This window comes from Geotrypetes seraphini, chromosome 18 (assembly GCF_902459505.1).
Source record: "Geotrypetes seraphini chromosome 18, aGeoSer1.1, whole genome shotgun sequence".
Taxonomy (NCBI): Eukaryota; Metazoa; Chordata; class Amphibia; order Gymnophiona; family Dermophiidae; genus Geotrypetes; species Geotrypetes seraphini.
In genome coordinates, this window is record NC_047101.1 from 27,333,006 (window position 1) to 27,349,977 (window position 16,972).

Below are 16,972 nucleotides of genomic sequence, written 5' to 3' on the forward strand. Positions count from 1 at the left end.
GGATACGTCAAAGGAACCAATCGTGGCCGATTCAATCTGAGAAAACAAAGCGCTAGAGGTCAGCCAGTAATCAATCCGGGATAAGGACGCATGGGCTCTAGATATATGAGTGTAGTCACGCTCTCCTGGGTGAAGCGTCCGCCAAACATCAATAACGTCCAAGGATGAACAAAGTAAAGAAATACCTTTAGTAGGATGCATCCGATCCTGGGGAGCAGGAATTGATTTATCCAGCAAGGGGTCATGAACACAATTAAAATCCCCCCCCACGAGCAAGGGCACATCCGACTGTTGGCCAAGAAGGCGAATAAGTGAGGAGAAAAATCGAGAGTCATAGTTGTTAGGAGCATAAACATTACAAAGAATCAGAGGCCGACGATTAAATAGTGCCTTGGCGATGATATACCTACCTCCAGGATCCGTCCACTGCTGTTGAATAACAAAGGGTAGCCCCTTCCGAATCAAAATCAAAATCCCGGCCTTACGGTTGTTCGCAGGTGCCCCCAAATGCTGACCAACCCACCAGGTCTGAAGTTTAGCATGCTCCGCCGCAGACAGATGCGTCTCCTGCAGGAAGACCAAATCAGCTCTCTGACGGTTCAGGGCTTTCAAAATCTTATGTCGTTTAATAGGCGAAGTGACACCATTTATATTCCAGGAAATACATCTAAGAGGCTTCATAAGAAAAAGGATATAGACAAAAAGCAGGCAAAAATCCAGAAAGAAAACCGAGAGCAAGGCCGTCCCAGCCAGCGACCAGCTCCCAGAACCTCAATCTAGACCCGAGCATCCACCAAAGGATAAAGGCCAACCACAGGGCACCAGGAATACGGAAGGAGAAAAAGAAAAGAAGAAGAAAGAGAAAGAGGAAAGAATAGAGAGAGAACAGAAGAAACCCCCAGCATATCCACCCCCCCACCCCTCCCCCCGCCGCCCCTTCCCCATCCCTCATGCGACCCACTAGTGGTCCAAGGGTCCTGTGGATCAGCTCCCAACTCCCCCTCCCAGCAAACCATACCTATAAGAACCACCCCCAGCCACTCACAGCAATCCCACCGATACACACCCAAACTGAAAGCACCCTTGAATCCCACCCAACCCATACATAAACAAGTCCTATAACACGCGTGATGTCCAATAGCAGGTTGAGCAGTAAAATGGACAACCACAAGTCGTAGCAATGTATTGCTCTAAAACACTATATAGTGGCTTAAAGAGCCTCCATATGTGCCACCAAAACCGCCCACCCAAACATGCAAACATTCCCACCCTTATCCTTTCCATACACACCACTCCCTCAACCGGTCAACAACTGCAAGAAGGAAGTACCCCCCTCCAATAAAGAACATAGCATCCCCTTCAACACAAACAGGCTCTCCCCCCCAACCATCCATACAGTCCCCGAAAGAAGGAAAATAAATGTCCCATAGAAGTCCATAGCAATCCATCGCCCCAGGCTCCATGACAAGGTCTTCAAGCCAGCAAAAAGAAGACACTGCAACGATCAGGCCCCCGCATGAGCAGGCCAGCAGGTACGAAGGCCCCCAGGAGATATCAAGCTGAGGCAGTACATAGGGCTCTGTGCATCAAACTATTTCAACCTAAAACAGAATAACGAACTCCAAAGCAGTCAAGGAGCCGGGTCTGGTGCCTGCATGGAATGTAGGAATCGAAGAGCTTCAGCCGCCACAGTAAAGAAGCGGGTCTGACCAGCATGTCTGATCCGCAAGCGGGCAGGATACAGCAGAGCAAAAGGAACTTTCATCCAATACAGCTGGGAGCAAATGGGAGTGAATTCCTTCCGTCTGGCTTGCAAAGCAGGAGAATAATCTTGGAAACACAGCACCCTGGAGTTGTCATACATCAGGGGCCCCGAAGTACGAATAGCTCGCAGAATTTTTTGTTTATGGGCTGAGTTCAATAACTTGAGTATGACAGTGCGAGCTCTCGAACCAGGCTCACCCAGCGGGCCCAAGCGATGCGCACGTTCTATTCTCAGGGGACCATGCGCTGTTGATAGTGTTAAAGAACGCTGCAGCCAAGTTTCCAGAAAGGAATGGAGCTCACCATCCTTCACAGATTCAGGCAGGCCAATCAATCGCAGGTTCCCCCGGCGAGACCGGTTCTCAAGGTCCTCAAGTTTAGCTTCCATGGCGACAAGCTGAGCCCTCATTTGCTGGTGGTCCCCTTCACGTTGCTGCACTCGATCTTCCAGAGTGGTGAGACGCTGCTGTTAGGAGGAAAACTCTCCCTGCAACGTTTCCAGCCGAGTGTCCACAGAGTCCAATTTATCCACAATAGGCTGTAGTTTCGAGGTCAGGGATCCCTCCAGCAACAGCTTCACCTCTGCCACAATCTCGGACACCCATGCGGTCGGCGCCGGGAGCGGCGGTGGAGACTCGCGGTCGGCCATCTTGGAGTCACCCACGCGGCCGCGATCCCTCTCCCGGCGGGGCAGCCTACTTGTCATATAGCCCCGAAATCTGCAAGACACTGCTGAAACGCAGCAGCGATGTAATCGCCGAAATGCAGTGGCGAAATCGCGGCTCTCCGGGGTCAAAAAAAAGCTGATGGTGGGAACGGGATCGGGAGCTTACCCCACCGACGTCTGCTCAGCAGCTCGACATCACGTGACCCCCCATGCCTGGGAAAGTTTAATATGACTTGCCTTTATTTACTGCGCTTTTGGAAAGTTGATTTGATTGCTATACTTATGCAAAACATAATTAATTTTTGGCAATCTGTCAAGTGGTTTGCAAAAAATGAATTTGGCTATAAGTCATATTATGAATCTTCCGTGGTGGTATGAGCCTGAAGTTTCATAGAAAATGGAACAGTCTGGTCAAGGAAAGCAACATTATATAAGTCCTGTGCTGCAGGTGAAGGATTGTAACAACTCTGAGTTTATACAAGACTACAGGGATTTGTTATAATAGATATTTTAATTGCTTTTCTAACAAAGTTTATGTTTTTAAATATACATTTGTAATGAACTCTTAGAAAAGGAGCGAATATGGAAATGAATACTTTGGAAGGGATGTGTGATGGTATTCGATTTTTGAATGTTACTGGGTTATAATTCGTATGCATGAGGAATGTGGGGTGTTGTCATTAAAATGGAGTGAGATAAGGGGAATAGACATGGATATTGAATTTGCCAATTGAATCGATGTTTTTGTACATTTGAGTTTTATTCATTTGATAGGGATGATTGATTGTGTTGGGTGAATGAATAATAATTTTTATCTGTATGACTACTAGCAAATTTCCTTTCATATTTAAGGTTTGAAAAAAAACAAACAAACCAAAACAAACAAAAGAGAAGAAGGGGAATATAATTTAAGTGATTCTCTTATAAAATGACTTACATTAAATTTTTGGGAAGATGATTATATCTACAAGAACTATTTGTGAATTTGGCCTGAGGGGAGTTTTTAATTTACTTGATCTTGTATGTGCGTTTCGAAGCTGGCACTGTTATTTTGGGTGGGAGGGGAGGGGGTGGGTTGGGGTGATAACGGGAGGGTTTTGGGTAAAAAGGGAGGGGACTAATTTTGATTTTCAGAGTGGGGAAAAAGATTATATAATAATTATTTTGTGGACATATGCAATTATTGTGTTTCATTTAGTATAATGGAGTTTAAAATTCTATCATTAAACGTTAATGGCCTTAACCATCCGATTAAGATGAAAAAGACGTTTTTATATTTAAAACAGCGGAATGCAGATGTCTGTTTTATCCAAGAGACACACCTATCTGTGGATGAATCAAAGAAACTAGTGGGTAATTGGGTGAAGGATTGTTTCTTTGCACCTGCGGTAGGGAAAAAAGCTAGTGTAGCTATCTTAATTAATAAAAAAATGCTCTGCAGTGTTTAATATGGTGGCTGCAGATCCTTTGGGGAGATGGTTGCATGTAGACATGAATATGGGTAATACTACTGTGGCGCTTTTCAATGTGTATGCCCCTAATTTGAATCAAATTTAATTTTTTAAGACTCTGCAACAAATAGTTTTACCACTGGTTGCAAACAATTTGGTAGTGGCAGGAGATTTTAATGCTGTTATGGATCCTTTATTGGACAAAAAACCTAGTAAAATCATAAAATCACTAGATTTGGATAATTTTGTAAATTCCTGTAATTTGAAAGATATTTATCAAATTTTTCATTTTAATGATCAAGAATTTTCATTTTGTTCACATGTTCATAATTCCTTTTCTAGAATAGATTATATTTTTGTTTCTGATCAGTTAATACAAATGTTGCACAGGCTTCCATAGACCCAATAATTTTGTCAGATCATGGTGGTGTGTGGATTAGATTAAATTTTGTTGATCAAGATAATGATAGGCCTGTTTGGAGGTTTGATAATGCATTGCTTGCATACCCAAAATTTTGTGAGGATTATCAACTAAAAATTAATGAGTATTTTCAAATCAACAATACAGAAGAAGTCTCTATAGAAACCTTGTGAGATGCCTTTAAGGCAACTATGAGAGGACAAATTATTTCATTTTCAGCTTATTCTAAAAAACAACTAAAAAAGCAATTCTCTACTTTAGAACAAGAAATTAAGATCTTAGAGTTAAAATTGATTGAAAAATGGGAAAATTCTACGTTACAAGCTCTTCTAAAAGCTAAATGTAAATATAATGAGATTTCTTCTAAATTGGTTAGGAAAGATATTCTTTCTCAACAAGCTTTGTATTATGGGAACTCAAATAAGGCGGGAAGATTATGGGCAAATTATCTTAAAGCAAAAAAGAGGAAGACAAAAATAAGTGCAATTAAAGATGAAAAAGGAGATATTCATTCTCAAATTGGACCTATATTAAAACAATTCTTAAATTTTTATAAAGACCTTTATTCTTCTGAGCCTTATTTAGATAGAGAAAAGGATGGTTTAGAATTTTAAAATTTAATTGAGGGTCCAAAAGTTCCTGATCATTTATAATAATAAAATGTTAGCCGCGCATGCGCACTCTAAAGCCATGTTCCCTGATCCGTCACGGCCATGAGAGTGCGCATGCGCGCTTACACGCATCGGGCTTACCACCGCTGCTGCCAGCCGAGGTCTGCGCATCGGGCTTATGCTCAAGCGGCCGCCTGAACTAAAAAATGCTTTGCAATTGTTAATAAACATAATTACAAAAAAAAAAAAGAAGGGGAAGCCGCGAGGCTGCAGGGAAGCCGCAAGGCTGCGGCAGCCTTCCTCACCCGGCTCTCACGGTGCGGCTGAGCGCTGGCGGCCGGCGAAACCCTAAATGCTGACACTGAATCCAAGCCAAGGTCTATTAAATTCTGGGCACATCGGGCTTATGCTCAAGCTGCCGCCACGGCTCCTCTCTCGAACCGCACCAGGCGGGGATCGAGAGAGGAGCTGCGGCGGTGGCTTTGAACTTAAAAATGAGCCTCTCACGTGCGGCTGAGCACTGGCGACCGGCGAAACACTAATGCTGACAGAGGCTGCCTAAAGGAACAAAGTTATGATAAATGCTAACGACTCCCCACCCTAAAAATCACCAGGGGTGCAGCTCTACTCAGATAAACCATCAAACAGGCTGGACCTGCTGCAGCTGCTGCACAGGGAAGTGGAGAGGGAGGAAAATACTGCACAGGGAAGTTGGGAGGGGGGAAATGCTGCTGCACAGGCAAATGGAGGGGGAGGAAATGCTGATATGGCTACTGTACAGGAAAGTGGAGAGGGGGAGATAAATGCTGCATAGGGGGCAGGAAGAAAGACAGATAGAAACAAAGACAAATAGTAGGAGGGAGGGAGACAGAAAAAAAAGAAGAAAGACACAAGAACAGTGAAAGAGACAGAAAGAAAGAAAGACAGACATACATATATTCTAGCACCCGTTAATGTAACGGGTTTAAAGACTAGTATAAAAAGAAGTCTGGAAGAACCGATATCACTAAAAGAACTACAAACAGCATTGAAGTCTCTTAGAGTTGGGACCGCTCCAGGTGGTGATGGTTTTACGGTAGAGTTTTATAAATCATTCCAAATTACCCTATTACCTTATTTATTAAATTTATATCAGAATCAATTAAATAAAGGTTGTATTTCAGGCACTATGGCAGAATCGTTAACTATTGTTTTGCCAAAGGCAAATAAAGATCCCATTTTGGTTTCAAATTACAGGCCTTTTTCTTTGATCAATGTAGATGGTAAATTACTAGCTAAACCTTTGGATATACGTTTGGCTAAGGCTCTTCCTTATATAGTTGGTATGCACCAAACAGGTTTTGTTGCTCAGAGACACTCTTCCAATAATACCAGACTGGCCTTTCATATGTTATATTTAACAAAAGACATAGGGGATCCGGCTTTCTCTGTATCCTTGGATGCGGAGAAGGCTTTTGATCGGGTAGAATGGACCTTTATGTATCAGGCCATGGAGTGGTTTGGTATTGGTTCGGGATTTATACAAATGATTCAAACCTTGTATAACTCTCCTGTTGCTAGATTATATATTAACAATAATTTCTCAGATTGTTTTAAATTGCAAAGGGGGGTTAGACAAGGTTGTCCCTTGTCTCCTTTGCTTTTTGACATAGTACTTGAACTCTTGTTACTGGCTATTCAACAAGTAAAGGAGATACAAGCTATTCCGAGATCTGGAAAGGAATATAAAGTATCTGCTTATGCGGATTATATACTGCTTCATTTGAGGAATCCTGAAACAACCATGCCATGTTTACTTGAATTGATTGAGAAATTTGGGAAATTCTCAGGTTATAAAATAAATTGGTCTAAATCAGAAGTTCTTCCTCTAAATGTACATTGTACAAGAGGTTTATGTGATTCATTCCCTTTTATATGGAAGGAGGAAGGAATAAAATATTTAGGAATCTGGTTAAAGAATACACTTGAGACAATGAAAGTGAATGAAAGACTTTTATTGCAAAAAATAACAGAGTTATATGAGCAATGGAATCCTTTACATTTGTCTTGGTGGGGAAGAGCCCAAAATATTAAGATGATGATTTTGCCTGTGGTTTGTTACCAAATGGGTATGATATCAGTTTTTTTTTCAGGGTTTTTTAAATAAAAAGTTGGATAGTATTCTAACTAAATTTATTTGGCTGGGTAAAATTGCAAGAATTGCCTTAGTGTCCTTACAAAAGCCAATTGAGGAGGGTGGGGTAAATTTTCCAAACTTCTATAGGTACCATCAATCCTATATTATGTGCCAGGGTATGTATTGGGTCCTCCCAGAACTCATGGAAAAGCTATCAGATTGGTTATGGTTAGAATGGCAGCTCATGTTTCTTATTAGGCTTCGTCATCTTCTCAGTATTAAAATGCCTAGGATACGTAAAAGCAATAGAATATTAATGGACACATGGAAAACTTTACAATATATTAATAATTTAACACCTCATCCAATTCAAAAATCTACATATCAAAATATATGGCTAAACTCCAGGATTCAAATAGGCGGTTTCAAGATTGTCTGGAAGGATTGGATTAAAGTAGGTATACGAACCTTAGATGATGTTATATCTAATGGTAAACTGCTTGATTTTTCACAGTTGCAACATAAATTTGGCCTTGATAATAAAAAAAAGTTATAAATGGTTGCAACTGAAGCAGGCTATTCAGGCAGGGTTCCGTGAATGGAAATCTCTTAATAATCAATTTAGTTTAGAATTCTTATGCTTTCAGGCAGACTTCCTGGGGCACTAGGCCACACAGTGGTATAAATTATTATCTGGCTATTCGAATAAGAAACCAAAGACTGGACTTAGAGATATTTGGAGCATTGAGATTAAGCATCAAATTAATGCGTCTCAATGGCCACGTATTTGGAACTGGAGAATGAAGTGCACAATGTCTGCATCTATGAGGCAAACATGGTTTTTCCTGTTGCATAGAGCACTCTGGACCCCTGTTCGTTTACAAAAATTGGATTGCTCTAAGTCTAATAGATGTTGGCATTGTCATCTCAAGGCTGGAACTTTAGATCATTTATTGTTTTATTGTCCATTTATTAAAACTTTTTGGCAGTCGATTTGGGATCAAATAAATTGTATGCTAGAAAATCATGCATATGACACAATTTTATTTGGTATGTCTATGAGAGCTAAAAGTCAATTATCCTCTAATAATAATAAACTTTTAATGATTTTAACAGGAGTTGCCATTCAACAAATAACATATAATTGGAAAGATTGTAAAAGATTAAATTATTGTTTTTGGTGGAACTCGGTATGTCACGTGTATAAAATGGAAAGAGTGTTAGCAGTTCAAAAAGGATGTTTTAATAAATTTAAGGATGTGTGTGGGCCATTAATAAGTTATTATAATGAATAATCAGCATGTTTCCCTACTTACTATATATATTGTTAGAGGGTGAGGGGTGGGTTTTTGAATTTCACTATTAATTTATAGATCAAATGGTATAAGTTATTATAGTATGTAGCATGTATTTGTTGAATACAATTTTGGGAGGTGGGTTGGGGTTAAATCTTCATTTTGAAGAAATTGTAGAATTTCAAGTGAGGTTGTATATTAACTGATGATTTTTCTGTACACTTGTTGTAAAATCTAAAATGAATAAAGATTTATAAAAAAAAACCCCAAACCAAACAAAATATTATCAAATCTCCAATAATCCTACTCATCAAACTGAAATTCAATCCATACACCACCATGATCAGATAAAATAATAGGATCTATGATGGCTTTTGTCACTCGCTGAACTATTTGATTTGAGACAAAAATATAATCTATTCTTGAAAAAGAATTATGGACCTGTGAACAAAAGGAAAATTCCCGATCATTAAAATGAAGTATACACTATATATCTATTAAATTACAAGATTGTGCCAAATTATCTAACCCTAATGACTTCATAATTTTACTTGGTTTTTTATCTATTAATGGATCCATTACAGCATTGAAATCTCCAGCCACTATTAAATTAGAAGTAGCCAGTGGGAGTAATAGTTGTTGTAGATTCTTAAAAAATTCAATTTGATTCGTATTTGGGGCATACACATTGAACAGTTCCAGGGTAGTATTTTCCATGCTCATTTTTACATGTACCCACCTACCCAAAGGATCTGAATCAATTAGCTGAAAATTAGCTGTACATTTTTTATTTATTAATATGGCAACCCCAGCTTTCTTGCCAACTGCAGGGGCAAAAAAATTTTGGCGAACCCAACCCCCTTCCAGTTTTCTTGATTCCATCATTGAATAAAATACAAATCATCATTTTGCTGTTTTAGGAAAGCTAACATTTTTTTTTCTTTTTATTTGATGGTTAAGGCCATTGACATTCAATGAAAATACCTTAATCTCAATCAACTTCCAAATGTATAATCCAACAATAATATTTAAATTTATTTAATTTAATATGATTAGATACCATTACACAGATAATAACCAATGAAAAATTAAATTGATCTTCAATCCCTTCATTCCCTATCCTCCCATCCTTGATTTTGAAAAAAAAAACCCTCCCTTTTCCCACCCCCACCCGCCACATAAATTGATTGCCTTGGAACACACATAGGATTAGTAATCACAATACCCCCCCCCCAGGCAACATTCCATCACATCTTTCTTCTTACAATATTTAAAAATAATAGATTTATTCATTAATGCATTATAAATCAAGTAATCCCACAATAATTTCCCTTGCAATAATGTAATCCTAGTTATTTATAATAAAGAAGTTTTTCATAAAACCCATTTTAAAAATTTCCAATTAAAACAAGTTTACCAAATCGTATCTTATCATTACCATAAATATTTTACTACCTTTTACAAAAGAAAAAGCGAGTCATTAAAAAAAAAATGCTCATGCAAATGAGGTTGGTGGAAAGTAACGAAGATTTGATAAATTTGCATGTGCCCAACACCCCCCTTAGCAGTGGGAGAGATGCCCAATCTCCTGCCAAGAAACACCTCCAACACCCCTTTGGCAACCAACACTAAGAAGACAGGATGTTTTCATAAGCATCTTTAAAAAGGAAGCATTTTAATCCACTTTTGAATTTATCCAGATTATGCTCTGCCCTGATAGTACCGTTTCATTTTGCTTTTCTAAAATTTATATTAAAGTTAAAAAATCAAAACTTTTTTTCATTAAATGCATAGAAACAGAAATATTAAGGCAGATAAAGATCTGCCATTTACTATCCTCTCCTCTCCCTTAGAGATCTAATGTACTTGTCCCAAACATCCTGGAGTTCAGATACAATCTAAATCTTCACAACATCCACCAGGAGGCCATTTCATGTATTCACCATCCTTTCCATAAAATACGTGAAGGTTACTTCTGAGTCTATTCCCCCTCATTCCAGAATTTCCTCTCAATTGAAAGAGACTCGCCTGCTGTGCATTTATGCCACGTAGGTACTTAAACGTCTCTTATCATATCACCCCTCTCCTGCCTTCCTCCAAAATATACATTTGAGACCTTTAAGTCTGTCCTCATACACTTTTTGACAAATACCACTGACCATTTTAGTAGCGTAATAGGGCAGAGTACGGTACTGGGGTTCAAGAAAGGATTGGACAATTTCCTGCTGGAAAAGGGGATAGAGGGGTATAGATAGAGGATTACTGCACAGGTCCTGGACCTGTTGGGCTGCTGCGTGAGCGGACTGCTGGGCACGATGGACCTCAGATCTGACCCAGCAGAGGCATTGCTTATGTTCTTATGTTCATCCTGTTTATATCATTGGTAAGGTGTGGTCTCCGGAAATTATGCAGTGTTCTAAATGAGATCTCACCAGAGTCTTTTACAGGGATATCATTACCTCCTTTTTCCTACTGGGCATTCCTCTATGCACCCAAGCATCCTTCTAGCTTTCACAGTTGCCTTTTCTACCTGTTTGGTCATCTTAAAATAATCACATACTATCACACCCAAGTCCCTCTGCTCCCCTGTGCACAAAGGTTCTTTAAATCGTTTCTTTGGGATTTCAGAGCCCAAATGTATGACCTTGCATTTCTTATCACCACAAAGACACAGGAGATAACGCCTTCCCAAAATAGGAAATCTAAGACAACAGTGACTCAGCACCCAAGGTCACCTTTGCTGTTGTCTTTGCTTACATTTCTTATCAGCACGAACAATGAAATAAAATGATTACACATCCCTATTTCATACAAGGATAGATTAGAAAAATAAAAGATTCAGGAAAGTACTGGTTTCCCTTTTATAAGCAATTTTACACTATATTGTACAATTAGAAAGCATAGGACATACACTGATGTTAGAGTGTAAAAAGAGATCTTTTGCTAGGCAAAACATAGAATGAAAAATATGTGAGAATTCCACGAATGACTCTGATGTCCCTTGAATTGTGATTTCGCCCTTTCCTCTTTTAGGTGATGTCAGGAATGATATTTATATCACACTGCTGCAAGGAGATTTTGACAAGACTACTCAGAGAAATGTGGAAGTGATCATGTGCGTCTGTGATGAGGAAGGGAAAACAATTCTGGTGAGAAATTTATCTTTCTAATCTTCCTAGTGCATAGCACATCTGAAAGCAGTTTTGAAGCACAGGGACAAATTTCTAGCACTGGTTTCTGGTGATATAATAAGCTGCTGTAGAATACCTGAAAGAAAGAGCTCAGGATTTGGTTTTTCCAGCAGATGTAGGAGGATGCTGGGACCTTATGCTTTCCATGAGATTCTTTGAGCTTTTGCAGTGTGTTCTGTTTTTTAAGCCAACCTGATGGAATATAGTTACCAAGCACAGTCAAGCAAATTTTTAAAATAAGAAATGAGGTATAACGTTTGATCCAAGAGCTTTTGAGAGTATGGCTGTCTCTTTCTCTGATGTTACATCTACAGTATGTTCTCAAAACATCAGGAAAAGCAACATCCATGTATAATTTTATATTGGTCCACTGCAGTGGCACCAGTTGATGCAGACCTATGATGTGGCTAGTGGGGGATCCCCAAGCCCCACCAGCTGAAGATGTCTGACATCCCTCCTCCTGCATACTTTTTTTTTAAGTTCAAAAATGTTTTATTATATTTTGCAAATCACAAACAAAACACATGTTGCGGAACATCAAGTACATATGCTCAATATACATTTCAGAAAATAGCACCTCACTACATTCAGCACAATAATGACTGACATCCAGATCATACCGTTTATTTTTATTGAATATATCAGACTTTGTCTTTGCATACCTTTTAAATGCCATTTCTTCGCTGGCAATAATGCAATGCAAGCTGCTCAGTGCCAGCTCACAGTCTTCTCTCTGATGTAGATCTGCCTATGTGGAAACAGGAAGTTGCATCAGACGGAAGGCTGTGGGCTGGCATTGAGCAGCACGCATCAGCCACTGCTTAATGCCAGAAAAGAAGTGTTTTTTAAAAGGTATGGTGGGGGGAATTTGAGAGCTGCATCACCAGTGGGGAGTGGGGGCGGAAATAACAGGTAAAGAATGAGGGGTGGGTTTCCTTTGCCCCTCTGCTTTGGCTCCAAAATTGGAAGTCTGCCTCTGCCACTGGTCTACTGAAAGAACATAAGAACATAAGCAGTGCCTCCGCCGGGTCAGACCATAGGTCCATCCTGCCCAGCAGTCCGCTCCTGCAGCAGCCCAAACAGGTCACGACCTGTCTGAATAACCAGAAGGGGCCCCCTTGCCACCTTGGTTTCCCATTGAAGTCCTATCTTCTCATCGAAGTCCTAATCCTCCGGTCTTGCACATTCACGACTTGGTTGGGTTTCCATACTTATTACCTGGTTAGTTTTCTATACTTGTATTACATCCCAGCACCTCTCTCAGTATCCCACGATCCCTTTATCCCTCAGGAATCCGTCCAATCCCTGTTTGAATCCCTGTACTGTATTCTGCCTGATCACTTCCTCCGGTAGCGCATTCCAAGTGTCCACGACCCTTTGGGTGAAAAAAAACTTCCTTGCATTTGTTTTGAACCTATCTCCCTTCAGTTTCTCCGAATGCCCCCTCGTACCTGTTGTCCCCTTCAGTCTGAAGAATCTGTCCCTATCCACCCTCTCTATGCCCCTCATGATCTTGAAGGTCTCTATCATATCTCCCCTGAGCCTCCTCTTTTCCAGAGAGAAGAGCCCCAGCCTATCCAACCTCTCGGCGTATGGGCAGTGTTCCAGCCCTTTTACCAGTTTCGTTGCTCTCCTTTGGACTCTCTCAAGTACCGCCATGTCCTTCTTGAGGTGTGGCGACCAATACTGAATGCAGTATTCCAGATGTGGACGCACCATCGCTCGATACAATGGCATGATGACTTCCCGCGTCCTGGTTGTTATGCCCCTCTTTATGATGCCCAGCATCCTGTTGGCTTTTTTCGAGGCTGCTGCGCACTGTGTAGATGGCTTCAGTGATGCATCCACCAGCACATCCAAGTCTCTCTCAAGTCTGCTGTCTCCCAACAATGCCCCCCCCCAATTTGTAGTTGAACAACGGGTTCTTTTTCCCTATATGCATGATCTTGCATTTTTCCACGTTAAAGCGCATTTGCCATTTGTTTGCCCAGTCTTTCCAGAATTTACAAAGAATCCAGTTTTCTCTTGGCTCAGTAAAACTTCTGCCTCTGTATTACAGAGCAGATTTACTGTATAAATGTTGCTGTACAAGTATCACTGGTAGCCGCCACTGATAAGGGTAAAAAGGATTCCCTTACTGCCGAAGCAGCTGGGAATTCCCTCACAGCTGATGCCGGCTTACCGCTACAGGCTGTGGAAGGCTCATTTTTGGCAGGATCTTCACCAGTTTTGGCAGGAAGCCCTTCCATCTTGTCTATAGCCTCGGGTGACCTACTCCCGGTATGGGAAAAACAGGGGGAAGGTCTGCCCTGGCGCTGTTAGCTTTCCACTCCTTCTTGACGGGCAAGTTGGTCTAGGTTCTTTTGGACAATGCCACGGCAGTGGCCTATGTCAATTGTCAGGGGGGCACCAAAAGCACTCTCGTGGCACAGGAGGCGGCTCTGCTCATGGTCTGGGCAGAGTCTCATCTTCTGGATATCTCGGCCTCCCACATAGCAGGAGTAGAGAATGTTCGAGCGGACTTCCTCAGTCACGTGCCAAATCCCGGAGAGTGGTGTCTAAGCCGCGTGGCCTTTCAGTTGATATTGCATGCTTGGGGTCAGCCCCTCATGGACCTGATGGCCAAGAATGTCAACGCCAAAACGCCTCGCTTCTTCAGTCGTCACAGAGACGGTCAGGTCGAGGGTCTGAATGCTCTGGTTCAATCATGGCCAACAGGGGATCTGTTGTATGTGTTCCCTCTGTAGCCATTAGTGGGCAGACTTCTTCTACGCATTGTTTGTTATCTAGGCCTTATGATTCTAATGGCCCCAGATTGGCCCAGGCGCCCGTGATATGAAGTCCTGGTGCATCTTGGTGACAGATCCTCTGCCTGCCTCTCTCTCCCGACCTTCTGTCTTATGGCTTGGCTGTTGAAAGGGATCGCTTAGGTAAGAAGGAGTATTCAGTTAAGGTCATCTTTATCCTGTTTGTGTCATGGAGACTGTCCACTTCTCGGGCTTATGTGTGGGTTTGGTGTATATTTGAGGAGTGGAGTGGTCTCTTTTCGTGTTTCCCTGCCTCATATCTTAGAGTTCTTGCAGGATGGCCTGGACATGGGCCTAGCGTGCTCTTCTCTCCGAGTTCTGCTTGCGGCCTTGTCAGCCATTCGTGGGTTGTTACGAGGTCAGCTTCTGACTGCCATTTCTGATGTCGTTCACTTCTTGCGGGCCTCAAAGTAATTTTGTATATTTTTCATTGAAATATTTTTTCATTCAAGATTTTTCTGTCATTCTTTAGACCTCTTGAGGACTTGAGAATACTCAATAATGGCATGTTTTTTGCAGGAGCTTATTTTCTTCATTTTCTAAAAAAAACTCTCATACTTTCAATAGTTATATTACATTGTTGCATTGCATTTTCTGTTTCTGTTTGCATCAACATATAATCAAACCTCAATTTGCAAGTGTTTGCAAGATCAGCAAAACATTTTCGCAAATCGTGACTCGCAGATCGAGCATTGACTTGATTTTCAAGTCCCCCGCCCGTGAACCAGCATTACCCCCCCCCCCCCCGCTAACCGGCATTGCCCCCCTCGTGAATGCCTGCCCACCCAAACTGAAGCCTTACCCCCATCCGGCACCGGCACACAGCACCAACTCACAGGAGGTGCCGGTGCCCGAAGATCGTGCTGCTTGCCGGACTTGGCTTTGAGCATCAGCGCATGCTCAAGGCCTTCTGACTCTCGTTCTCTCCGAGAATCTTGGAGAGAAGTGGGAGCCAGAAGGCCTTGAGCATGTGCAGATGCTCAAGGCCCGGCATCGGGATCTCCTATGGGTTGGTGCTGCGTGCCGGTGCCAGATGGGGATAAGGCTTCAGTTTAGGCGGGTGTTAACAAGGGAGGGCAATGCTGGTTCACTGGGGGGCAGCATTTGCGAGCAGGGGGGGCGATGCCGGTTCGCGGGGGGGATGTGGAAGTGCACCAATGGCCTCGGGGTGGGGGGGTCTCTTGGGGTTGTGGTGGGGTGGGGGTGGAGCAGCGCCGGTGGCCACGGGAGGGGGGAGGAGGTGGAACCAATCAAGCGAGTTTCCCTTACTTCCTATGGGGAAACTTGCTTTGATATACGAGTAATTTGGTTTATGAGCATGCTTCTGGAACGAATTATGCTCGTAAACCAAGGTTCCACTGTACTAAATAGTGGTCAGTTCATAGTAATTTCACTGTGGAGGACTTGCAATCACCATGTCCTCCTCTTTGCCAAACAGTACATCAAAGTTATGTCCTTTAGAGTGGGGTTTTTTCCCTTACTGTTTAGTGTAGGCCCAGTCATCTCGGTCACGATCACTTTGGCAAGAAGAGAGTCGGAACTGCAGGCATTATTTATCAGAGAGCCTGTCTTCAGATTCAGGAAACAGGCTTATCTTTGCACATCATACCTTTTTTTCTGCAGAAGGTGGTTTTGGCATTTCTGTCAACCAGGAAGTGCGGCTTCCCGCTTTTCAACTCATAGACAAGAAGAAATAGGACAAAGTATTGAATTTGCTGGATGTTAGGAGCAGTGTTCCCTCTAAGCGGGCGGGTGTTGTGAGCAAACTTTTTTCACCGTGAGCCAAAAATATCGGGCGCCAGCAAGTTATGAGCCAACTCGCCCGATTCTCCTCTCGCCGCCCTGCCATCTGCCGTACGCCTCTTCCGATCGTGCGCTGTGACGAGAAACGTGTGCGCTGCGATGTAATATTTTGTGCGCCAGCGCACGCCAGGGCAGCTTAGCGGGAACACTGGTTCAAATGGTTTTATTTATTTCCCCAAATTTATTTTTGTTATACGCATTGAAAATATTTGATATTGCGTTTAAATCAAAATCTCAATAAACTTGAAACGAGTGCCCGTGAGATTGTGGGAGGGTTAAATACTCAAAACTTAGAAGTTTTTGCTACGCCAGCTTTCTGGTATCTTTACATACAGTGGCGTACCTAGCATATGTAACATCCGGGGCCCATCATTTTTTGGCACCCCCCCCCATCTGTAAGAAAAACATGATTTTTAGTAACAAACCACACGTCACACATGAGTACCTAGGAAAAGGCAGCATCTTACATATTGCAGTGAGCAGTACATCAATACACCCATTGTAAAACTAAACAAGCCAGACCAGCACAGATCAATCCTACACCGTCAATCCTAACAGAAAACCATGTCTTTCGAACACACAGAACACAGAAAACACCTTCGCCTAGTAAGGAATATGTAATCACAAACTAACCCCTCCCTCTTTTACAAAACTGTAGTGTGGATTTTAGCTACGGAGGTAACAGCTCTGATGCTCATAAAATTCTGAGCATCAGAGCTGCTACCACCAAGGCTGGTGCTAAAAACGCTTCACAGTTTTGTAAAAGGGGGGATAAAATAAAAATACATAGACAAAGGTTAAATTGAACCAGCAAGAAGCTGGACTCTGCATACAATGCTTCACAGA

General features: G+C 41.9%; 1 protein-coding gene across 5 annotated transcripts in view; it reads left to right on the forward strand.

The window, feature by feature from the left end:
* DOCK2 (dedicator of cytokinesis 2) overlaps window positions 1-16,972 on the forward strand; it is a 601,528-nt gene that overhangs the window by 232,342 nt on the left and 352,214 nt on the right. For all 5 annotated transcript variants that reach the window (XM_033927247.1, XM_033927252.1, XM_033927251.1 and 2 more), the window contains one exon: window positions 11,359-11,474. In XM_033927247.1, the coding sequence (XP_033783138.1) occupies window positions 11,359-11,474 (116 nt within the window). The remainder of the gene's footprint in view (window positions 1-11,358; window positions 11,475-16,972) is intronic.